At 40.4% G+C, this 25,597-nt stretch overlaps 1 protein-coding gene across 1 annotated transcript in view; it reads left to right on the forward strand.

Annotated features, from left to right (window-relative positions):
* tns1a (tensin 1a) overlaps positions 1-25,597 on the forward strand; it is a gene marked incomplete at its 5' end in the record, with an annotated part of 265,790 nt that overhangs the window by 230,563 nt on the left and 9,630 nt on the right. The window contains 11 exons of the mRNA XM_081381204.1: positions 2,138-2,213; positions 2,338-2,467; positions 2,560-2,628; positions 2,754-2,870; positions 16,223-17,752; positions 18,965-19,042; positions 19,576-19,763; positions 20,663-20,738; positions 22,303-22,386; positions 22,742-22,768; positions 25,364-25,511. Coding sequence (XP_081237330.1) covers positions 2,138-2,213; positions 2,338-2,467; positions 2,560-2,628; positions 2,754-2,870; positions 16,223-17,752; positions 18,965-19,042; positions 19,576-19,763; positions 20,663-20,738; positions 22,303-22,386; positions 22,742-22,768; positions 25,364-25,511 — 2,523 coding nt within the window. The remainder of the gene's footprint in view (positions 1-2,137; positions 2,214-2,337; positions 2,468-2,559; positions 2,629-2,753; positions 2,871-16,222; positions 17,753-18,964; positions 19,043-19,575; positions 19,764-20,662; positions 20,739-22,302; positions 22,387-22,741; positions 22,769-25,363; positions 25,512-25,597) is intronic.

Genomic DNA, 25,597 nt, shown 5'->3' on the forward strand with positions numbered 1-25,597 from the left:
TTCATAAAATTGAGGTTAAACCACTTGGGTCCCATGGATTGCTTGTATAATGCCTTTACTACCTCTCTGGGGCTTGAAAGTGGTAGTTGTTTAGGCTGTGGAGGAACAGAAAGCTCTTAGATATCATTAAAAAGATCTCCATTTGTGTTCAGAAGATGAACGAATGTCTCAAAGGGTAACTCAACCCCTGGTCAGAGCCTGACTCCACCCACTGGCAATATTTGAAAAATGCTGGAAAAGTGGGCAGAGCCCAGCGGAGATAGAGGGGACGAACCGAGGGCGGAGCTGAGCGGGGGGCGTGCACCTGAGACCCGCGTTTCAATAGCGCGCGCACTCTGTAGGCATATTCACATTAGCAGATAATGAGTTTGCCATGAAAACGACTGACATCTCTATCTTTTCATACAGATTACATAAACAGAGAATATTTGTTTTCGTTTTGAATGAGATAATTGAATAGCAGAGGCTTAAATGTTTATAAAGATATATTGCTTATGCCTGTGTGACTAATATTCGCTGAGTTTTTTTTAGAGATGTGGAGTTTATTTAAATAACACTTGCCTGATGGCTAATGCTACCGCTAACCTGCACGTCGAGGTCACTTGAGTGATTAGGGAAAAGAACGTAAAAGTCCTGGCAGAAAGCCAGTATATCCAACTTTTTTTTTTTAAAGTGTTGACAACTTAGTGTTAACTAATAATTGTTGCAAACTGGTACTACCAACAAATATTAATGCATTCCTGGAACTGGGCGTCATTACACTACATCCTTATGCATCGCTTTCTGCCAGGACTTTTACGTGCTTTTCCATAATCACTGAAGTGACCTCGATGTGCGGGTTAGCGGTAGCATTAGCCATCAGGCAAGTGCTTTTTAAATAAACTCCTGATGTACTTACAAACTTTCCAATGCCTTGTTTTATGAGTACAGAACCTATTTGTACTACTGTAGAAGTTTGGTACCATTCCAGGCATTATAAGTGGGGTAATTTACGAGATACATCCTAGGTTCCATTAGCGCCTGCACTAAGCCATTCGGCTGTTATATCTAAATAAGCTCTACCTTTAATAATGTTTGATTGATTTTACTCTGAACCATCCCTTTAGCTAAAAAAAGTTGTTTTAGGGTTTAGTTACCCTTTAATGGTTTGGAACGAAATGAGGGTGAGTAATTAATGACATAATTTTTATTTTTGAACTAACCGTTTAATCATTTTATTTTGTTATATTTTGGGTTAAAAATATGTGTATAATAGTATATGGTGACCTATTGTAAAATTATTATTTCTTTACATGTATATGCCTTCTACATTTTTATATTGTTGAGAAGTGGTTACGTTTAGGATAGGGGTGATGTTAGGGGCTCAAAAATAAAACTCTATGGCCTGGTTTCACAGATTGGCCTTAGATTAAGTCAGGATTAGGCCTTAGTTTAATTAGAACATTTAAGTAGCTTTTATAAATGTGCCTTAGAAAAAACATTACTGGTGTGCATCTTGAGACAAAACAATGGCACTGACATATTTAAAGATATACCAAGATTCTTTCGGTTAAAACAGCTCAAACATGCATTTTAGCTGGGACTAGTTTTAAGCCTTGTCTGTGAAACTGTGGGTATAAATGTTACATACACATAATTATGAATTATTATAAAATCAGGGTGAAAGTGTGCATACTGTAAACTACTGTATATTAATATATGTGTGCGAGAGTCTGGTATAACATCTGTTGCTCTGTTGATCTTAATCTGTACCTCTGTGTGTATGTGGAAGTTGGCAGAGACAGTGACAATGACAAGGCTGCAGTTCATTTGTTTAACGTTTGAATGATAGGGTCCTCTGTGCTCTCTGCCCTGGCCAAGAAAAGGTCCTTGAAATGTTTTCTCATCTGACTTTTGCGCCAAACACTTGTCCATCTCTTTTTATATCTGTGTTTTTATGGCATTAATATCCTGTGTAACTCCAGAAATTCCACTACTGCTAGTTAATTTTTTATGTTCTTGTTCAGCAGAGGATAATATTTTAACAAGCTAGTCATCAGTTTAGGCTTAGTTTGTATAATTCAGCATCGAGACAGTTTGAAGTATGCCTGTAATAACCCCATTCATAATTTCTTCCCCTTTCCTCTCTGTTTTACAGTAACGTTCAAGGCGACAGCCATACAAGCATCTGTATCACCATTGAGCCTGGCCTGCTACTAAAAGGAGATATACTGGTACAGTACCAATATCAACACCAAAATTATTGTTATAGTTGAAGAAGAATCCAATAAATGTCTTTTCCATACTCTCCCAATATGTTTAATTTTCTGTCTCTTTTTCATATCCTCTATCCTGAAGCTGAAATGTTATCACAAGCGTTATCAAAACCCCAATAGGGATGTGATCTTCAGAGTACAGTTCCACACATGTGCATTACACAATTTAGCTCTGGTCTTCACCAAGAATGACCTTGATGAGGCATTTAAAGGTTAGTGGGCTTTATGTTTATTAATTGCGAATAAAAAAAAGACTAAACACCACCACAGTGGAATACAGACTGATCATAAATATGTGATTTAGCAGATGAGAGGTTTCCTGAATATGGGAAGGTGGAGTTTATCTTTTCTTTTGGTCCAGAGAAAATCAAAGGTAATTTAATACTACCAAAACTGTAGTTTGTAGTTTGTATCTTTTCTGCACAGAGATAAGATCTTGATAAAAGAGATCCGTATGCTGCAAGGCCTCGACTCAAAGTTCTTTTTTGTCCCTCTAAGGGTTGGATCATCTACAGAATGGACCTAGTGTCTCTGTGGACTACAACACCCAGGATCCTCTCATCCGCTGGGACTCTTATGAAAACTTCAACAGGAGATTTGAAGACATTAAAGATGGTGAGAGGAACTATTCTTGGTGTGCTCAGGCTCAAGGTGCTGAATGGTCAGATCTGTGTTATCTGAATCTTGTGGCGATTCAGGGATTTTTATAAAAATTTTTGCTGCAATTTAATGCTCATTTGGCCTTGTATGTACACCATGTTTCATTTCCTTTTACGTGCTATGGGGTAATGGAATGATTGTGCTCTTGGCGAAGGCAGCTTCTTTATAGAACAAGAGGGGGTCAGTTGTTCTGATAGCTTGCTGATTGGCATAAACACCCAAGTGAACAAGGAGGGCTAAATGAGATATATTGATATATTCTCCTCTCATTGCTACTAGAAATCTCCTCAAGACTTGTTTCATGGATTATGATTGTTCTTCTGAGTATTCAGCATATTGCAGATTTGATAAAGTAATTTGGCTTTATGATAGAATAGCTCTGTTTGCTTATTTTCATCCATAAAAAAAAAAAAAAAAAAAAAAAAGGTGTATCAGGTCATTAGGACACTTATCCCCTTGGCTTAATTTTTTTTAAACCATGTGGTCTGCCATAAAGAGCCATTCCCATGCCTCCTGCCAATCAGAGTTTTAAATAGCATCTAGAGAAATAGAAGGCGTCAGTGGCCCTGCTGGCAGCCCCAGGGAGGGGTGGAAAACTGACACTTCTCTCTTCAGTGTCCTCTTCTGGGAGGAAGGGCTGGTGGGTAAGGCCAGGAGACGTGGGTACCCCAAAACACAAACACACACACACACACACACACACACACACACACACACACACACACACACACACATTTAAATACACAATGGATACATTGACAGTAAAGGAAAGATTGGTGCAGTCTTGACATTGACAGGGCTTTGGAAAATGGCGCAGAGCCCTAAGGAAATCCACAATTACAAAGCCCAATTAAAATTAATCTGTATACAAATAAATAACTATACAGTGTACTGTGTAGATAAGCAACTTGCTTATAACTCTCCTGTTATATTCCTGTCCTTTTTATGGATTTCTAAATGATCTGATCATGCCATTTGCAACACAAGAGTAATCATATACTGGTATAGAAGGCTGCTTACCTCACTCCAGTGACAATTTTTCCAGCAACCCTCTACCTCCCCATCTCATCCATCTCAAGCCATTTTATTAGTAATATTTATTTAAGGAAGTTCAGGGGTGCTTAGAGCTTGAGTCAAGTTTAGTAAACCAAATATGTAAACCTTTATCTCTCTCGAAAGGATTATATATTAAAATGACATGCAACATGTAATTTAAAATTTTGGCAAAACTAAATTAAAAAGCAAAATAAACTGGAATGTTATCAGACACTTAACATAACTTAAGCCATTGAAAAGCGCAGACACATACAAACATTGCTTTTAAAGGAAGAAAGAGTCTGGTGTGGTTAAGGGACACTTTTTTACTTCATAGTTTAGAGAGTTTAAGCGATATTAGACTCTCAAATCTCTTTCTACATATTTCCATTTGTGTGTGTTTCCAGGTAAAGGGTATGTGGTGTGTGTGTGCGTATTCCTATGACAGAGACAGAGGGGTGCTCTGGGGCAGTATAGCCACCAGGGCTTGTTTACAGCTCAGGCTCCCATATTTGGCTGCTGCACAGCTTCATGGCATTTTTGGAATGACTAAGAGGGAAGTGTGTGGAACAGATAGAGAGAGATAGAGAGAGGTGACTGTGGCTCTTAGTCAGAGTGACTCACAAAAGAGAGCGACTGATTAATGAACTAGACACAATGATCTCACAACGAAGACACAGAGACTGGCAAAGTCTCTGGTGAGCAGCGCTTAATATCGTTTTTGGAATCAGAACTGAATTTTATTTTCCATTGGGCTTGAAAATAGGTGAGTGTAGGGGACAGTCGAAGTATCCTCATTCAAACTATATACTCATTCTCAATGCATGTATATGTGTGTGTTCAAGTGACTAGGTGTAATTATTATGTTCTGCTACTGTATATCTTTTTTGGGGTCTTGTCACAAGTAATTTTATCATCTGTGCTGCTGTGTGATATGTGATGTTTTTTTTTTGTTTTTGTTTTTTGTAAGATTATTGCAAATCTGTTTGACCCACCGTCTTAGATAATGCACTTTGAGATTTCGCTGAAATGTAAAGTGCATCACAAATAAAATTGATTATTATTATTATTATTATTATTATTATTATGCGTGCTTTTTAAGGACATGTGGTTTTTCAGTAGTTTCTGTAGGTCTTTTCTATTATTTTTATAGCAACGCAATTATCTTTATGTAGTTCTTATATTGAATCATCATTGCCATATTAACTTGTATAAATCCAAAATCTGAGATCACATTGAATGGGTTACACAAAACAATTTAGAATTTTAAAGCATTTAAAATAAAGAAAAACGATGATGGTAAAATCAAGAAGAAATATATAACACTTTTACAATAAGGTTTCGTTTGTTAACATTCGTTATTAACTAATAGTGAACAGTCAATACTTCTAAAGCATTTATTAATTTTAGTTAATGTTAATTTTAATGTCTACTAATACATTATAAGATTAAATGTATTTGTTTACATTAGTTAATGCACTCTGAACTAACGGGAACATGAATACTTTATTAACTGCCATTAACAAAGACTAATAAATGCTGTAAGAATGTATTATTCATTGTTAGTTCATGTTAGTTATTGCATCAATAATGTTAAAGAGGCTACATGCGATTTTCTGAAATTTAAACTCGCGACTGACACCTGTGGCCAAAAAACAGAACTGCTCTTCCTTTCTGCTCGCTCTCGTAAGTGCACACTTCACAAGTCATCCGCTGCAAAGAAGTCAACATTATGTTTACAGAGGTAAGAACAGCCAAATACATATATTGTTTGAGAAACTAAGTTTGTTTGCTGACTAGCGGTGGTGGCAGAGTGATCTGAAATGTTTGACATGAACGCGCTTGACGTCACATCCGCAGACAGCGTGCGAAAAATCCGACCCGACAGAAAATAGGAAAAATAGGATACAGGCTTATAGGTGCACCCACTGTGAGCTGACAAGGTGTCAGTATGCTCATCAGGAGATGTTTGAGTCATAAATGGTCAAATAAAAAGGCTATTGTTACGTTTATTTTGGGGAAAAAGTTGCATATAACCTCTTTAAAGGGGTCCTAATGCCCTTTACGAATTCTTGATTTTGTTTATTGGGCTGTACTAGAATATGTTTTCATGCTTGATTGTTCAAAAAACACATTATTTTTCACATATTTTACATTAATACAGTTCCCCAGTCTGGTTGAACGTATCGTTTTCAATGAAGCCCCTCCTTCCGAAATTTGAAATGTGCTGTGATTGGTTAGCTGGCTCAGTGTGTTGTGATTGGCAGCTCTTAGCGTGTGTTGTGATTGGCAGCTCTTAGCATGTGTTGTGGAAATGTCACGCAACTGCGAGCTCTACTCAAATATAAATATTAATGATGATCAATTTCAAACCATTTAGAACCCGATTCAGACCCTGACAATGTTAATGAATAAGAGGACTGTGAAGAACGGATTTCAAGCACAGACTTTGCAAGCACAGATTTCCCAGAACGTTTCAAAGTGGTATGTTTTTTTTTTTTTTTTTTTCTTATGGATATGATGTTATCCACCATTTAATCACATAAACTATGGTAATACAAACAGTAATCGATCACAGAATCATGGATAATTTTCCTAAAGCCGGGTGCACACTGTGAGATTTATTATTGTCCTTTACGATTGGTGCTTGTCAGACTGTACGAACATGATCATCGCAGTAAGCCATGTCACAATGTAAGATTTCAGTTGTCATTAATGCCAGACTGTACGACAGTCAAGATGCATTAAAAACGGATGCACGCAAAAAAACTTGTCCGGAGTTTTACATCATCAATCAATGACACGTTCGGTGATGTGAGCTACATTATTTGCGGCATAGAAATGGTGGCTTCAAAGAAATCTCTAATGTTAATTTTGGTCACACCTTGTCTTGAAAAACAAAGACAGTTTGATGGTTGTCTTAGGAGAAGCCACACTGCAGGACTGTGAGTCAAATCTTCTGACGCTGCCAGAATTTCGTCTGAGATAAAACGGTAATTAGTTTCAATTTTGATATTTTTAGGTCAAACCATTCTTGTCTGTCAGTCATATAATGCAGGTCTATGGTCACCACCTCAAAGAGCATGCACAGAGTCCAAATTAAACAATTCCCCATCGTAAGTACACATTGATGGCCTAAGACATGAAACGAGCGGTTTGTGTGAGAAAACGAAAACACCAGGAAGCGCGCGCGCCCTCAGATCACTTGGACGTGGTTGTGTAGAGGTAAAAACTATATAAATACTGTTCGTTTTCTCACACAAACCGCTCGTTTCGTGTCTTAGGCCATCAATGTGTACTTACGATGGGGAATTGTTTAATTTGGACTTCTCTGTGCATGCTCTTTGAGGTGGTGACCATAGACCTGCATTATATGACTGACAGACAAGAACGGTTTGACTTAAAAATATCAAAATTGAAACTACTGCGGAAACAAAGACACCTACATCTTGGATGCTCTTGATGTAAGCTAAAGCATACCAAAATTTTATTTCAAAGTAAACTATCCCTTTAATCGGCTGTTGGTGAACATGTCAAACTAACATTCAAAGACTTCAGATTTTAGCCTAGGATCAGAGGATTCTTTTAGGATTTGCTCAATTTGTCTCAGACGGCCAAATCGCGGCCAAAATCGCACAGTGTGCACCCGGCTTAAGGGGCGGTGAACAGTCTTACAAAAGCAAGACCTTACAAAAGCTAAAGTAAACACAACATCAATACTGTAATGTTAGTTAGCAGGCTAGCAGAGGCATAGCTTTGCCCTTCGTTTACATCATAGCTATCATAGCAACTACATAAAGCTTATAATTTAAACTGTTAATAGAAAACACAACAACAAATAATAAGACATAATTACAAGTTGTGATCCATAAACAAGATTGTCCCGACAAAATGGGAATGGCTATGTCTTTCAGGAGAAGCTTTTGTGCATATAGCCTGCATTGTACTCTCTTCTGGAAGCCATTTTCTGTCAAATGTGCAGCGCACAGACAAACATTGAGGTTATAATGTTCAGGAACAGTGTTAAAAATATATTTTAACCTCTTTAAGTTTGTCAGCCTTAGGACAAACTTTTTCCTCTTCTCTAAAGCACCCCAACATGGCCTCACCATGTTATCATTTTTATGTAAATGTATGTACATTTTAGGGTTTGTGTGATGTCGCCAATCAGGGAAGAAGCTCGTTGTAGTCCCTACCATCCGTTTGTTGTAACCCTTACTAAGCGATTTCTGTAAAAGAAAATATCTCCCTTTGCATTGAACTTTGAGCGTCATAACTTTGCAGATGTTTATGCTCAAACAGCAACATTACACACTAACTAAAGTTAAAAAAGTGAAATCATAATCAAGGACCCCTTTAACAAATGAGACCTTATTGTAAAGTGTTACAGAAATATGTAATAATTTGATAACTAGATCATTATTTCTGGATCATTATTTCTTTCACTTATCAAATGTAACCAAATGTCATTTGCACAAGACATCTTTGCTTCCTCTGAAGGCCACAATTTGCTATTTGGAATATTCTCTAATCATACTGGGACCATCAGGTGTAGCATTAACTTCTCCATGCAAATGTGTGTGCATGGTGTAGCAAAACTAAATTTTTTGGAACCCAACCTAATAGGTTGGACACTATTTAGGAGGCTTTATCTCCTCAATATCTCAACCATCCTAAAAATCTTATAATAAGTCAGCTACCCTTAAAATATTTAATTAAGCAGAGCAAACTGAACCCAGCTGAAAATTTGACTGGCCCCAATCAGTGCCCCAATCTTATAAAATTGTGTGTAACGTGAAGCCAAATGATCCTCTGGCCAAACACTCCAAAATCAGAACAAAATAAACATAGATTTGTGATCTCATTTTACATTCTATCTGATTGTTTTTTTTTGTTTTTGTTTTTTATATATATATATAATGTGAGCAAGATTCTACCTCTACTTAAGATTCTAATGAAATCTTACATTTGAGGCAAGAAATGCAACTAGCAAATAATTGCAAATAATTTGAATAGTTTTATTTTAGTCTCTCTCTCTCTCTCTCTCTCTCTCTCTCTCTCTCTCTCTCTCTCTCTCTCTCTCTCTCTCTCTCTCTCTCTCTCTCTCGTTTAGGGGTAGGTTAAGGGTTAGGGGCTGGAATAAACAGTTTGTACAATGTTTTTTTATTTTTTTATAAAACACATTATTTATATGGATAAGTCCCCATAACTGTGTGTGTGTGTGTGTGTGTGTGTGTGTGTGTGTGTGTGTGTGTGTGTGTGTGTGTGTGTGTGTGTGTGTGTGTGTGTGTGTGTGTGTGTGTGTGTGTGAAATTATAGGATGTTATGCTCAACATGAATGAGCTGTGCTCTCACTGAACAGTAGCTGGATCGCTATGTTACTTCATGTTGCATATAAACAGTCCACCCCCTGCCAACAGCCCACCCCCCTTTTTTTACTGGATTATGATGCCTCTTATGCTTTCACATGTCACTGCCATTTTTGTCAGCTTACCAATGGGCCAGTTTATTTCTGTAAAATGCCCGCCCATGTATCCCCTATGTATGTCTGTCAGTCAGTCAGTCTGTCTGTCAGCCATTCTATATAGCTGTCTACATGTCTGCTTTCCACCTCATATTCTTTTTTCAACCTCTCCCTGCTGTGTCTGCCATGTGTCTGTCACCTCTCATACTTACCTTACTTTTTTTCTCTCTCTTTGTATATACTTCTGTTATTTATTAGAATGTTCTTATCGTTTTCTCTCTATTTATACATTTGGCCAGTATAACAAGATTATGGAATGTTGCACTGAAGTTGCCCTCTGCCTCTTCTCTCTCTTGACCAATACTCTGCCATTATTTACCCATGATATCATTCCCTTGGCCCTAACCTACTGGCATGGCTGTTGCTAGACAGACTGAGTAAGACTTGGCCATCATTATGCCAAGCAAGTTTGTGCATATGTTCGGAACCCCAAACAACAATCATTCATCAGTTACGCAAAACTACTTAGGCAACAGGGGCCAGTTGCATAAACATAGTCATTCAGTTTTTCTTAGACTGTCTTAAGAACTAATTTGACCAACTAGCAGTTAGTTAGTTAATCAGTCTTACTTTTCAGTGTCAAATTAGACCAATCTACGTTTTTACATAACTGACATAAAAAGACACAGAACACAGTGGTGATTGGGCAATTGTGGAATCTTATAAATATTATAGTTGCTGTTTCATTGTGGAATCTTATAAATATTATAGTTGCTGTCTCATTTGCCTTGTCAAACCTGCAACTTTGGCTCAAGATTTTTTACATAATTTCCTCTCAGTGTTATTGCATTTCAAATGTTTGTACAATCTAATTGACAGTGGCAATTGTTTATACTGCACAGTAACACTGTACTGCTGAAAACTGTTCTTAGGTCAGTGTTGACAACCTACATGAACCACTGATCCACTGCCGCCCCAATTTAGATTTAAAATGACTAAAAATCAACATTGCCAGCTACAGCTTATATCAGCCAGACAACAAAGGTATTAAATGATTACTATCTTCATCTCTCTCAATTTAAAGGGATAGTTCACCCACAAATTTAAATTAGCCCATGATTTACTTACCCTCAAGCCATATTAAAAAATGTCCTGGCTCTTCATAATGGGACTGAATGGGTATTTTTTTTTTTTGAAAGTCCATCAAAGCGCATCCATCTATCATAAAAGTGCTCCACACGGCTCTGGTGAGTTAATAAAGTCCTTCTGAAGTGAAGTGATGCGTTTGTGTAAGAAAAATATCCATATTTAAAACTTTTTCGAGTAAAATAACTAGCTTCCGGCAGACGGCCGATATGTAATGCAATCCTATGTTCTCTTACGAGAGGTTCTCTCGTATTGCGTAAGTTGCTTACGCTACGGGTAAAATCATCTTTTCTCGAGATATGAAACCAAAAAATTATCCTTAATTTTTGTATTCATTGTCAACGCAGTGCAGCAGTTAGCAGACCTAGAGCGGCTGTCTAGCGCGCTCATTGGCTGCCGTGCAGCAACTGCAGCAGCCAACCACTGAGCCCCGCGTGACGTCGCGCCCAATGGGGGCACGCGCGCCCTGACGCGTCAGAGCCCGACAGAATGGGCGTGGCTTTAGCGTATATAAGGAAGGGCTCGGGGGCTGCTACCCTGATTTTCATCTCTTCAGCGAAGCTCTCCGCATCGCTGGATCTTTGAGAGAAGCCGCCGCCATCGAAGCAAGCGACAGTGCAAGCAGAGGACAGCGCCTGAGGAAGCCGGACGATTCTTCGTCGCCTTCAGCCATCCGTGCCTGCTACACTATCTGGCGTCATATCCTTATCTGCTGTGTGTGTTCGCCACTGCGACACACACTCTCTCTTCTTCTAAAAGAGAAATTTCCAACGAGGCGTTGTTTCAAATGCCTCGCACCCTTCCCGCTCTCTCTCCCTTTGCTTGTGCCGCGCAAACTGCACCGTTCACAAGGGATGTCAGAAGCGGATGGTCATGGGGCTAGCTTTCTTTACGTTACAAGAAAGCTACCCCGCCCTCGCGCCCCGTTCGCGCCGCGTCACTCACCGGCGAAAGGAGAGTGTTTTAGTCCCGCCAAGGCCGGACCAACCTCTATTTCTCACACATTTCTCAGTCCCCTCTTAAGTTCAGGCGACTGGAAAAATCAATATTGCAGTAAACAAGCCTGTTATAATATATTCACGCCTACAAACAAACGCCGTCACAAGACATGATGACGCTCTATGGCTATTCGCCTATTACGACCCCTCTTCCAGCTCTCTCTCCCTTTGGTTGAGCCGCGCAAACTGCACTGTTCACAAGGGATGTCAGAGCGGACGGTCAACATGATGAAGCTCTCTTACAGTATATGCTCACACTAACTGAAAACTTATGTGTTTTCCCCCTGTGGCTCAGTGGCGAAATCTTAGGCTTTCGTGCCAGAGACCCGTGTTCGAATCCTGGCTCTGGCGGAAGATAAAGGTTATGCTGTTCGCTTCTCCGAGCTCGCGGCCAGCTTTCTTACATACAGAAAGTGAACCCGCCTCTCGCACCCTCCCGCTCACATGATGGTGCTCGAGTATTTATGAGCGTCTAAACATATGAGCCTTCAAAGCATTTCGCTCTGTCAGTCCCCCCGCTTTGTCAGTCCCCTTAAGCAAGGCTACTGCAGAAGTGTATTCGGCAGCCAACGAGCCGGTAAAACTACCCGTTCGCCTGCACACAACCACCGTTTCTACGGTTTCTTCACTTTAAGTGTAGAAAATGTGCCCACGTCTCAGTGTTCACCCCTACACACAAGCACAATAACCCCGTGTCTCTCACAGAGCCCACTCTCATAAAGCTGGCAAATGTCACTCGAGTATTGAAAGTAGGAAATGTGCCCACAAACCCGTGCCCACACCTACTACCTGCCCGCTCTGTCACACAGCCAAAGTTACCTCTCACCGGTCATGTTATAAATGTAAGTCCTGTGCCCGCTCACGAGCGCTCACACTTACTGACAAACACTTTACCCCCGGCGCTGCTCGCGCGTCCCGGTTTTCCAACAAAATGTTCCCCGTCCAAAGCAACCGGGACATCGTGTGTAAAACGACCAGCCATCGCTGTCAGCGAGCAGCCGTATCCAAGCACCGAGAGCGTCTCCGTGCTCTAGGGCATTATTATCAAGCCCACGAAGTGCGGCAATCAAAACCCGGAGGCCATTCTGCCCTTAGCTGTACATGCAGAAGCATGGGAAGCTATTCCAGGTGTGTCAGAATGTGTGCTGAGCACAGTAAAACAGGGCCATTCGCTGCAGTTCGCTCGCCGTTCCCCGCGCTTTCAAGCACGGACCGAGACGACAGTGAATACGGAAGTAGCACACCTACTTTGTGCTGAAATAACAAAACTACTGTGCAAAGGGGCCATAGAACCGGTACCTCCTTCTCTGAGCGAGTCAGGCTTTTACAGCCGTTACTTCCTCGTACCCAAGAAGGACGGAGCTCTAAGACCTATCTTAGACCTGAGATATTTGAACAAAGCTCTCATGAGAAGACCATTCAAAATGCTCACAACCAGACAGATACTCGCACAAATTCGCCCGAGGGACTGGTTTATTTCTCTCGATCTGAAAGACGTGTACTTTCAGATTCAGATAGTACCCCGTCACAGGCCATTCTTGAGATTCGCCTTCGAGGGTCAAGTGTGTCAATACACCGTCCTTCCGTTCGGCCTGTATTTAGCACCCCGTACGTTCACAAAGTGCATGGACTCGGCTCTCGCTCCCCTGAGAAATCGGGGTATGTGAATTTTGAACTATCTGGACGATTGGCTGATTTTGGCACAGTCAGAGATGGAACTTATATCTCACGGGACAGTGCTTCTCAGCCATCTGGAAAGCCTGGGTCTTAAGGTCAACTGGACCAAGAGTTCATTACTGCCCAGTCAGTCAGTTTCTTTTCTGGGAATAGAACTGGACTCTGTGGCTATGACGGCCCGTTTGTCGACACAGCACACGCGCCGTGTTCGACACCTGGCCACGTCTTTCCAGAAGGGCAGCACCACTCCTCTGAAAACATTTCAGAGAATGCTGGGTTGTATGGCGTCAGCTGCAGCAGTGCTTCAGCTGGGCTTATTGCGTATGCGCCCGCTGCAGCGCTGGCTGAACGCTCGAGGGCCTCACCTAACTTGGGCTTCTGGCGGCAGACGAATCAGAGTGACTCAGAGCTGCGTTTCAGCCCTGGAGGCCTGGTTAGCGGCCGACTGGTACCAGAGCGGAGTTACGTTAGGAGCGCCCACCTTCAGGCGCTCAGAGCAGCTCTTTGTTTCGGTTGGTGGGCGCACCAAGGGTCTCGTCGCCTCGAAACATAGCCTGTCCATATGGATAGTGGACGCTATCGCAGCAGCTTATGCGTCTAAACACCTGCAGTGCCCTCTGGGCATCAGGGCTCATTCGACTAGAGGCATGGCCTCTTCGTGGGCTTGGTCCAGCGGGATTTCTATTCATGACATTTGTATGGCGGCAGGCTGGGCCTCCCCCTCTACATTTGTTAGGTTTTACAACCTGGAAGTTCCCGCCTTGCAGGCTAAAATTTTATCAGTCTAACAGTGTGTATGCTCTGCCCACAGTGTTCGTGCGCAGTCTACTCTCACGTGACTTAGCTCTCCTGGTTGAGCTGCACTATAAGGGTTGATGTTCTTAATATAGACCGGCAGCACCGCTCTGTATTCCCCTACGGTGTGCTTATGTATAAGTGTTGGCCCGCGTTGCTGGCCACCTGATTCACACTAATTTATGTTCCCCGGGTTTCCCCTGGGACTCATGTAGTGGATGCTCGGCACGCACGCCGTTGACAAGGGGTTCCCGTAGCGTAAGCAACTTACGCAGTATGAGAGAACCTCTCGTAAGAGAACGTACTCGGTTACCTAATGTAACCTCGGTTCTCTCTAGAAGAGGGAACGAGTATTGCGTAACCTGCCGTGCTCGCGCCACGAGCTGATTTCGCTTCAGTCGATGAAAACCAGGGTAGCAGCCCCCGAGCCCTTCCTTATATACGCTAGAGCCACGCCCATTCTGGCGGGCTCTGACTCGTCAGGGCGCGTGCGCCCCCATTGGGCGCGACGTCACGCGGGGCTTAGTGGTTGGCTGCTGCAGTTGCCGCACGGCAGCCAATGAGCGCGCTAGACAGCCGCTCTAGGTCTGCTAGCTGCTGCACTGCGTTGACAATAAATACAAAAATTAGTGTAAGCAACTTACGCAATACTCGTTCCCTCTTCTAGAGAGAACCGAGGTTACATTAGGTAACCGAGTACCTTTCCCGGTTCAGCCACCTGTGTCATGCATCAGATGTTTGCGACCAATGAACTATTTTTTGTTGGGAAATATGACAATTATACCTGCTGGGCAAAAGGTTATGTCATCATTCTGTTGTAGAGCAAAATCAGGTGGCAGGGTTGGTGTCATTGCCCCAGAGAGGTGTGTCAAAAACTCAAATAACTTGACCTCACAAAGCCTTTATCCTGTATCTGTGATGGCCAATTTTCTTTTTCTTCTCTCATTTTTGAACATTAAAGGTGTGATGATGCTAAAACTGACCTGCTTTTGGATGTGTTACCATATAGGCAGCCATCCATAGAGGTTCATGTCTGATATGGGGATCTGTTGCTGATTACTGTGTATGATATATGCAAATAGCTGAAGAGATTCAAACAGAAGATGTAAATCTTGTAGAGATGTAGATCTAAATCTTCTAAATGTGATAGGTTGTGCAAAGTACAGAATAAAATTGTAATTGTTGTTCACTGAAAATCTTCCCCTTTGCTCTGGCTCTCCAATCTCATTATGCTTTTTTAAACTTGCTGTGTCATGATTGGCCAAATGACACATCAAACCGAAGGTCAACGTCAAACCTTGTATTGCATGTTGAAGACTAGAGATGTGCCCGTAGCTGAATGGTATGTTCGGAAAGGAAATGACACATTCTGCGGAGCCCCTAAACAGGCCTTGGTGATGGAAAAATATATTTAAATGTTTTTGCATTCTCTCACAATTATATAGTTGGGTAATTAGATAGTATATATTTTGCGGGCATCAGGGAGCCGCTATCAATATGTGGGGTATTAAAAAATTGCTTTCGAATTCGCTATCACACGCACTCTGTATATAGGGAGCAGCGGTACTGACCACACATTTTACAAGATAAGATATTTATCAATGAAGCCCAGGATCTGGTGTGCACCAAATCCTCGGATATAGTCCTATCAGTCATCTCTCCTTACTGTCTTCACATGATAAGTGAAATCTGAATTACTGTAATGTAATCGACTACCGCAGCAAGCCTAACCATGTCTCTTTAGGGGCTCTGCTGAATGCATTTTTCATTTTTTGTGCCTTTTAGAATTCTGATTTAAGCTTTGGGCATATCCTTATTAAAGACACTACTTTAAGTGTCTACTTTAAGACACTACTTTAAGACACTACTTTACTACTTTTTAAATTGAACTTGAGCGCAAATGACATTTGAGAGCTCAGGTGGAGGGTAAGATTTTCAGTTAATAACGGATTCAATTTGATCTTGTTGGTCTCCATTGTTAAAGCTATCATTTGACATCAGAAGAGAAACTGTCCAGAATAGTGGATGTGTCATTTGTACTAAGATGTTTAGGTTCAATGACGTTACAAAAGGGTGAGCAAATGATGGAAAAAGGTAAATTTTTGAGTGATCTAGTACAGAAAATACGATTTTTAATGTAGAAAACTAACAAATTGAGTTTATTAATGCTATTTTTATAACCTCTCTTTCAGACGTTGCTCATTCTCAAGGTCCAGTAAACAGCAGCCTTTACGTCCAGGTTCAGAAGAAAGAATCTCTTGAGGGTATTGTGTCTGCCAGTGGGGCTTATTCAACTGACCGTGCTCCTCCTGTAGTTGAACACGCCCTTCCTCTTCCAGTGGCCAACCATCCACTACCAGCTGCAGATCACGCCCTTTCTGTCAGCAGTGACTCAGGCAACTCCACTGCTTCTGTTAAGACAGACCGCACAGATGATGCTCAACAGTCTTTATCATGCTCAGGGCCTGTGAGCCAAGTTCCTCCTGAGACTGCAATTAGCCCTTGTGAGAACCGAGAGTTGGAACAGCTTCTGAGTGGTTCTGAGGGACCACCACATCTCTCTCATCAGAATTTCCTCTCTTTTGCCAACACAAGCCCAGGGGGTGGTGTGCGGCACCTTGTGCCCGCCCAGGTCCACGTTAACGGACAAGCAGGTGCTGAGCGTGAAACTGATATTATTGACGACGAGTTACCGGAAAGCCAGGTTGGAGATAACAGTGCAGGCAGTCTTGGCACACTGTCCTCCTTTGAGGGTCAAGATACACCAGCTGACAGAAAAGCAGTCACTGAATCCACCGTAGTAGAAGTAGACGGACAACGTGGTACTTTCCTAGAGCGAAGGCCTAAAAAGGAGATGCCTGTACACCAGCTTCGAGGGTCTTCATCAGCACATGGACTGATAGACTACAGTGGGCAGAACGAAGGAATGTATCGCTCGCAGTCATATGGTGGCCTGGTGCTGGATGGAGGACCTCGGTACATGCCACAAGCTCCTGAACGTAATACCAGCAGCCGAGAGGCAGTGCAGCGAGGGCTCAGTGCTTGGCATCAGTATGGTCTTGTGGATGACCCATTCTTTGGCTCGAATGGTACCCTGCCACACTTCCCAACTCGTGGAGGAGGATCACAGCAGGATGTAGAACAGTCTATAGATGCCCTAAATATGCTCATGCTTGACTTGGAGCCTTCACATACACCAGTTCCCAAATCTCAGAGTGCTCCACCTGGTGAGAACATCTCAGCTTTCCAACCACCTTTTGCCCAGACACTAGCCAGACCTTCTTACCAGGCTGACCAGGCCATCTATAGCGTCACTGGTGGCCCACCTCTCTCTTCTTCTGCCAGTTTTGGCCAGTCCTCACAAAGATCATCACCTGCTTACCCCATGACTCCACTATCTGAGCATCATCAAAGGGGTTTTCAGTCCCCTCAGGCCCATTCACCAATCTATCAGCAAGATCCCTACAGTATCCGTGGAGGTTCAGTTACAACACCATCCCCAACTTTACCCCTCCCATCTCCAATCAAGCCCCAGTATGTCTACCCAGGAACTAGCGAGGTGTCTTACTCTCCAGATCTTCAGGGCACATTCCCAGGCCCTCAGAGAAGCTACAGCACATCGTCATCACCACTTCCCCCTGTTACCCTTGTAAAAGAGCCTGAGCCAAAGTCTGAGGAAGAGATGCTAAACATTGAGGGTCTTGTGGCCCAACGTGTGGCAGGTGAGGAAGATGGAAACACTTTGGTCTGAATACATGATTTTTGATGCGTACATGCAAGATGTTTGAAATTAAAAAAAAAAAAAAAAAAAAAAAAATCTGTAAAATCTATAAATCATCTATTGATTATTTAATACATTTTCTTGGTTTTACCTCTGTAGTTTAGAGAAAACAAGAATAAAAATTGACAAATTTAGCTGAAGCTGTCTCACAATTATGGTTCATTATCAAAGTTTGTAATTACAACTTGATGGATAATAAGGACATGAATCTACTTAGCCTCAGCGCTGATTTTAACATGATGAGAATACTGTATATCTTAGTCTTCTCCTGTTTTCATATAACTCTTTAGAATATGGACAAGTTATTTCACTCACTGAAATAGAGTGCATGATCTAATATTGAATCATATTTGACAAAGAAAATAATACACCAAGCACTGGTAAGCCATAAAACTGTCATCAAGTTCTCTCGTCTCCTGATTTAGTCCTATAGGAGTTAGACCAAACATATAAACATTGGAAAAGTTCTCTGAAAGGTATGTCTCACTGCATGGATACAAAATTAACACATGTTCTAATACTGAACTATAAAGTTGACCTACACACTAAAGAATGAGTAGATTATAGATGTGTCATCATTTCTCATGTGGATGAAAAGTATTCCTGGCAGACAATCACACTGTTCACATCAACACTGTGTTCTGTGTAGGAGTGAATAGCTGCATAGATGTAAGTCACCAGCTACCAGAATAGACCCATACCATGCTGTGCTTCAGCTACTGTACCATGCATTCTCTGGCTTGAACAACAGACTTTTGAATTTACAGGACAATACATAGTAGCACCACCTTCTGGCAATTAATTGAATTGCTGGGAAGAGCTCACTGAAGCAAACTTATTCTAAGGAGGCTGTTGTGTCTCTTGTGCCGCTCAGTACTATAGCAGGCCACTATATCGCTTTGGTTACTTAATTATTTAGTCACATATGTAAATCCACATACAATTACAAAAACAGATTCTAGTAATATAGCGTTGTACTTTAATTAAATATGACAAGGTCCAGAAATTAGGGTTCAGCTTCACCATTTCTTCATTTTTCTTCTTGTTCACCCTTCTGTCTCTGCTCTGGCATATGGACCACCCCTCACACCACTGATACCCCACCTGCACTCTCCTCTTCTTCTACTTCAACCCACTCCATTCCTACACCCAGAGTACAACGCTCGCATCCGGGGCATCTCCAAGAGCATGTCCATCCGGTCCGAACATCATCGTTCCTATTCCTTCTCTGGTTTGTCCCCTCTCACGATCCTCCACCTCTCATTCTGTTCCCTACTCCCTTCTATTCTCTCTTTTAAATCTCTGTCATCTTACTTGCCTCATATTGTTTCTGTTTTATATCACTGGAATGCTTGGGTAAAGATGAATGCAAATTTAAATAAAACCAGGTCAAAATTTAAATTCAACATGGCTGCTCCACTTTTACTTAAATGGCCATAACTTTTGAATGCAACCAGCTATTATCACAAATGTTGGTACACAATATGTAAGGCTCGGATCTAAGGAGCGTTCAGTCATCAAAAACATTGCATCCAGAGGCCACTGAATAATGTAGGGCCTGGTCTACCTTAGTAAAATGGCTGTAATTTGTGATATTAGAAACAAAATACACATTTAATAGAAATGTAGCAAAATACAGTAAAGTAAGGAATATTTATGGCCTTTATATTTTCACCTGCATTGGCAAAAAGTTAAAATTAGACCCTGGTTGCACATGTTCTGCATTTGTTTAAAGAACTTAGAACACTCTTCCATATTCTTTAGGATCCCATTCACGTACAGTAACCCCAGATGAAACCATGCCAACTATACGCCGACGAACCACCAGTGAGAGCCAGTACCTCAGTAGCCAAAATGACAGTGCAGCCCTCGGGGTGGGTTCTCCATTGAAACCTGTGTCTCCAGAGTTTGTCAACACAATTGCAATGAACCCAGGTGGACAACCCAAGGAGGTATAAAATTTAACATATATACAGTGCTATGCATAAGTTTAGACACCCATGCTAAAGTTGACGAAAAAAAGGAATAAAAAAATCATCTTTTGGAAATTGAACTTAATGCCTTAATTAAAAAAAAATAGGAAAAATCCAACCTTTAAGGACACCAATTTTCTTTGTGAATGAATAATGTATCGTAAATACATAAATGTTCTTCCTTAAAATACAGGGTGCATAAGTTTGGACACCCCTATGTTAAATTCCCAAAGAGGCAGGCAGATTTTTATTTTTAAAGGCCAGTTACTTCATGGATCCAGGATACTATGCATCCTGATAAAGTTCCCTTGGCCTTTGGAATTAAAATAGCCCCACATCATCACATAGCCTTCACCATACCTAGAGATTGGCATGGAGTACTTTCCATAAGATCATCTCTCAATGCAAATCAAACCAGCTATTAGGCTAACTGAAATAAAACCATGCCAATCTCTAGGAATGGTGAAGGCTATGTGATGATGTGGGGCTATTTTAATTCCAAAGGCCAAGGGAACTTTATCAGGATGCATAGTATCCTTATTTATTTACGATACATTATTCATTCACAAAGAAAATTGGTGTCCTTAAAGGTTGGATTTTTCCTATTTTTTTTTTAATTAAGGCATTAAGTTCAATTTCCAAAAGATGATTTTTTTTATTCCTCTTTTTAGTCAACTTTAGCATGGGTGTCTAAACTTATGCATAGCACTGTATGTATATAATATAATTTTAAATTTTTATTTATCATTGTATTGTTTTAAATAAGTTATTGCACATTTGTTTTACTTCTCTCAGTTGTATGACCGTACATAGCACAATAGATTATTATTGTGATAGACTGAACACATTTTTTTTTTCATCCTATGTTTCCCTTTCAGAAGCCTGTGCATAGTTACAGGGAGGCCTTTGAGGAGATGGAATCAGTTCCTTTTAGTCCTACCCGCAATAGTGGTGGTGAGACATATCTCCTGTCCTGACCCCTACCTTCCCTATGTCGCCAAAAACCTTACCACATTCTCTTTAACATGTCATTTTAGCCTTCCTGCAGAAATCAAGATTCATATTAAACAATAAACAAAAGAAATATATATAATGGACAGTTAAAATTCTGTCATGATTTTAGGTGAGAAAAGTAAAGGTACCGTATTTTCCGGACTATAAGTCGCTCCGGAGTATAAGTCGCATCAGTCAAAAAATGCGTCATGAAGAGGAAAAAAACATATATAAGTCGCACTGGAGTATAAGTCGCATTTATTTCACAAAATCCAAGACCAAGAACAGACATTTAATCTGGAAAGGCAAGTTAGTTAACTACACAGTAGCACACAGAACAACAGGCTGAGTAGGTGTCTGGTATGTTAACGCAACACATTAACAGTTATTCAGCTAAGTTACACAATAGCATAAAGAACATATACCTAGGAGGCGGAATAGGCTAAATTAACATAAGTCAGGGAATCCAACAAGCAAGTTACCAGTAAACAAGTTCACCAAGCTCCCGCGATCTCATTCCACATCACTGAATCCATTGAATTTTCTTCATATGGTGTCGCTTCTGAATAACTCCGCCAACTAGAGCGCCCTCTCGCGGCTGTAGACGGTAATGTTTTCTCTTGGTTCATCTCAGTCTGAATTAATTTTGATATATACTGTAAGTCGCACCTGAATATAAGTCGCAGGACCAGCCAAACTATGAAAAAAAGTGCGACTTATAGTCCGGAAAATACGGGTAAATGTAAAGGTGATGTATTTTATATATAACAATTGCTTTTTTACTTTCATGATATTTTTATTAGTTGTATACCACTTACAGAATGTGAAAACCATTGAATACTTCCATTCCATCATAATATTAATTCCTCTGTTGAAAAATGTTTTGGATGGACTAAGCACTTATGGAAGTTATGGCTTTCAAATACCAAACAATGATGAAAATATTCTTGGAAAGAATTTGCATTGAATACTGAATTTACATAGAATTGCTGAATCTGCTGTGACAAGGGAGGCTGCATGTGAAAAAAGGCTGCAGTATGTTCTGTGGCAAGGTTAGGCTAAATGCTGATTGCTTAAATGCATTTTATCCTGACCTATTTATTTGTTTATTTATTTATTTATCAGCGTGTTAAAAGGTGTGAGAAGCGGTCCATGCATAACGCAAGGTTTGATACTATATGTATCAGTAACTACCTCTGAAATTAGCTATACTTTCCATATATATATTGTGAGTAGTTTAGCTCCTTCACGCAAATCTAATGATTTAAGGGAAGCCTATTATAAAACTTAAAGTTACTTATTATTTTCCACTTTCAACACTTGTATATTTCCCTGCTTGACTCGTGTCTTGCTTTTGGCTTCTGAGTTTGGAGTTCATTTGCATGAATCAAGGGCACCTCCTTACTGCTTACATTATTGGCATTATTTACCTCAAATATGTAGAACATTTTTGAGATGGAGAGCTTTAGCCTGACAATCAAAGTCTTTTTTTTTTTCCTGCCTTTCTCCCCTTTTGTTTAAATAGGTCATTCTGGGCAGGCCATTCTGCCAGCCACAGGCCTGAAGGCCCTGAACTCTGCAGAAGCTCTGGTACAACAAAGCAGCTCAGGTGAGTTCCTATAAAACCAGTATAGTCCACTGTAACATCCACTTTTCTTTAATGTGATGTATTATGGAAATTTTTATATAGTAAAAAATTTTATATAGAAAAATATAGTTTTATTTTTTCCAATTTTGTAATAATGTATTAAGTGCATTGCTTGGTTTATTAATCATTACATCAGAAATACCCCTCTGCCCCACACCTCTCATCTATCTGCAGTGCTTATTTCTGTCACTGCCTTCCTGCTTTGCATTCTCACCACATTCACACTGTTAATATTCTCTTCCCCTTATAACCCCCCCATAAAAAAAAGAAAACTGTCACTACTCCTCTTTCTCTTTTTTGTGTCTGACGCTGTCAGATTCTGATTATAGTGATGGTATGGAAGGTAAGACTATTTTTTTTTAGATGACAGTGGGAACCCATACAATGACATTATGTCATTATGCTCAAGAATGCTACACGTTCCCTCCTGCACACATTCACTCCTGTTAACTCAGTGCCGCTGCTAGCCATTTTGGTGCCCTAAGCATAATTCCTTTATGATGGCCCCTCACCCCGACCCCGAGAAAAAAAAACGTTTGTTTTTGCCAATTTAACTTTTTATCACCAAACATATAACTCAATACCAATAACACAATAGCAGCATCACAGTATAAAACTTAAGAACACTAAAAAGACAAAGTAAAATCTTCAAAGCTTTGCTGACTTTGTAAACATATGTAGAATAGCCAACACACACATTTGAAAGTGCAAACTTTTCTTCAGTAAACAGAATAGCAAAATAAAAAAAATCCTCAAAATAATCCAGACATGTTTTTCCCAAATTCAATGTCACTTTGAATAAATTACATTTATTAGACAAAATATTCAAACAAAAAATCTCATACTGGAAAAAATTATAAACATTTAAACCTGAAAGCATGGCAGACAAGGAGTTCTCCCCCTTTATTCCTTATGTATCGACTATTTGATAAATCTAATATAATATAAATGCATAATAGAATGAGGTGCAATAATGCACACAATTAAACAGTATTGTTTGCTTTATAACATTCATAATGACATTTTATATTTTTTATATAGGCTATTTAACAGGAATTGTTAGCCTACCATGTGCACTGCACTGACTGTCACTTCACATTTAATAGCCTCTTAGAAAGAAATTTACGTAGCGCATTACGATTAGCAGCAGCACATTTCCCGTATTTAAGAATGATTAAACATGGACTTACCTGCAAGTGATGCACGGGCATCATCTCGCAGTTTCTTCTTCTTTCTTTTCTTAGATCCTAACTCCTGCTGTCTTTTAGGGGCCATTTCCAAAAAAGTTGCTTACTGTCTGTCTGTCAAGCCTCGTCCGCGCGAGCGCGAACGCGTTGTGACTTTCGCGAACGAACCGATTCTTTTGAACGGCTCATAAACATGAACGATGGGAGCCGAGTCGCGGCAGGAGGGAGCCGTTCTTTCTGTCGTTCTTTTTTTTTCCTATGCGTGTTTCACACAGATGCACACAAATTAGCTCCTCCGCGAGACAGAACAGTTATAGGGGGAGGGGGCACCCAGCGCAGGGGTGCTACTGCCTAACAGCATGATGATAGTTGTGCATCCTTGCTATCAAAATGTTCTTTTGTGATACTGTTCTTGTATAGAATTGTTTCACTAAAAGCTGTTTTGCACAGACATTCATTGCAGCCCACTTTGTTATTGTTCATTTAAGACTTGAAGGGGCTGATGTCCTATTTGCAAAGTTTACAGTAGTAATAGTAGTAATAGTGGACTGTATGTAGACATTTCCATTTTATTTATTCTAATTTTATCTACAGTATATATTTAAAACTTTAAATATTTTTTGTTTTCTATCAAAATGTTCTTGTGTGATAACAATGTTCTTGTGTGGAAGTGTTTGCACAACATCCCTCTGCTTTAGTAAAAGCTGTTTTGCACAGAAATTCATTGCAGCCGGCTTTGTTTTTGATGTTTATTTGTGAGTAGGTATTGTATGAATAACATAAGTCAACGTAGCTTTACACATACACACACTTTGTACTAAAGGTAAATCCAAAATAGTGATGTCACTGTCTAAGCAGAGGGATGTTGTGCAACCCTATGGAATATAGTCCACACATGACAAATTGTCTTAAATTATCTTGTTCACCCTTTTTTGTTACATAGCCTATACATGGCTAAAATGTGCCTAATACTATTTCTATAGGCTAATGATATAATATCGGCATTATATATTTTTTTGCATTAGGCTATTTTTGGTGCCCCCTCAGCACTTGGTGCCCTACGCACAGCGCGTGATGCGCGTGGTGGGAGCGGCGGCGCTGTGTTAACTTCTGAAAACCATTCTTGTTTATTTTTATGTGGGTTCTATTGAAATGGTATTTCAGTATTATAATGTAAAAATATTTTGACAAAGGGCTCTGCTCGGTGACTCTGAAATTTTTTTCCCCAAATGAAATTCAAATGATAAATAAACATGCTCAAACACCTTTCATTTGTCCTAATAAGGCAGCATAAAGTGTAACAAAAATAATACATATTTAATGATCCAACCTGCTCCAACTCACCTGTCTGAATCATGTTCAGGTGTGTTTGATTAGAGTTAAACTCTTCAGGACTGTTGCTCTCCAGGAGCAGGGTTGGCTACCCCTGATTTATACTATGCCCTGAGCATGCTCAAAGTCCCTTTCAAGGAAAGTCTGTTCACTCAGCGGCCATATTTGCAAAGCCTCCGGGCAGCTATTTTGGTCATCCAAGACCAAGTCCTAATACAATATTACCCATCGTTCTATCTGCCATTTTGAATTTTGTTACAAACCAACTGTTTTGAACTCATCCTAGAGCTTTAATCACATACTGCCCAAATTTGTGTCATATAATGTTGAGACAGTGCCAGTAAAAGTTATTCACAGATATATATTGTTTTCGTATTCCCAAGTTATGTTTCTTGTTTATGTTTTTGTTTTTCTTATAGAGCCACATGGTTTCATGGGAACAGGAGTCCGAGGAGGAGGGTTGATTTCTCCATTGCAGCACCCATACTCCTCTGCTTTTGAAAGACCAGTTCCTCCTGCCCACACTTTCAACCCACCTCAGCCAGTTAACAAATCTTGTTCTGATGGGTAAGTGTTGTTATCTGACCACCGTTCCATTTTCAAATCCAAAATATGGTAAAACATTAGAATAATGGTCTGTCATTGGAAGCACT

This window comes from Scardinius erythrophthalmus (genome assembly GCF_964197995.2).
Source record: "Scardinius erythrophthalmus genome assembly, chromosome: 12".
NCBI lineage: Eukaryota > Metazoa > Chordata > Actinopteri > Cypriniformes > Leuciscidae > Scardinius > Scardinius erythrophthalmus.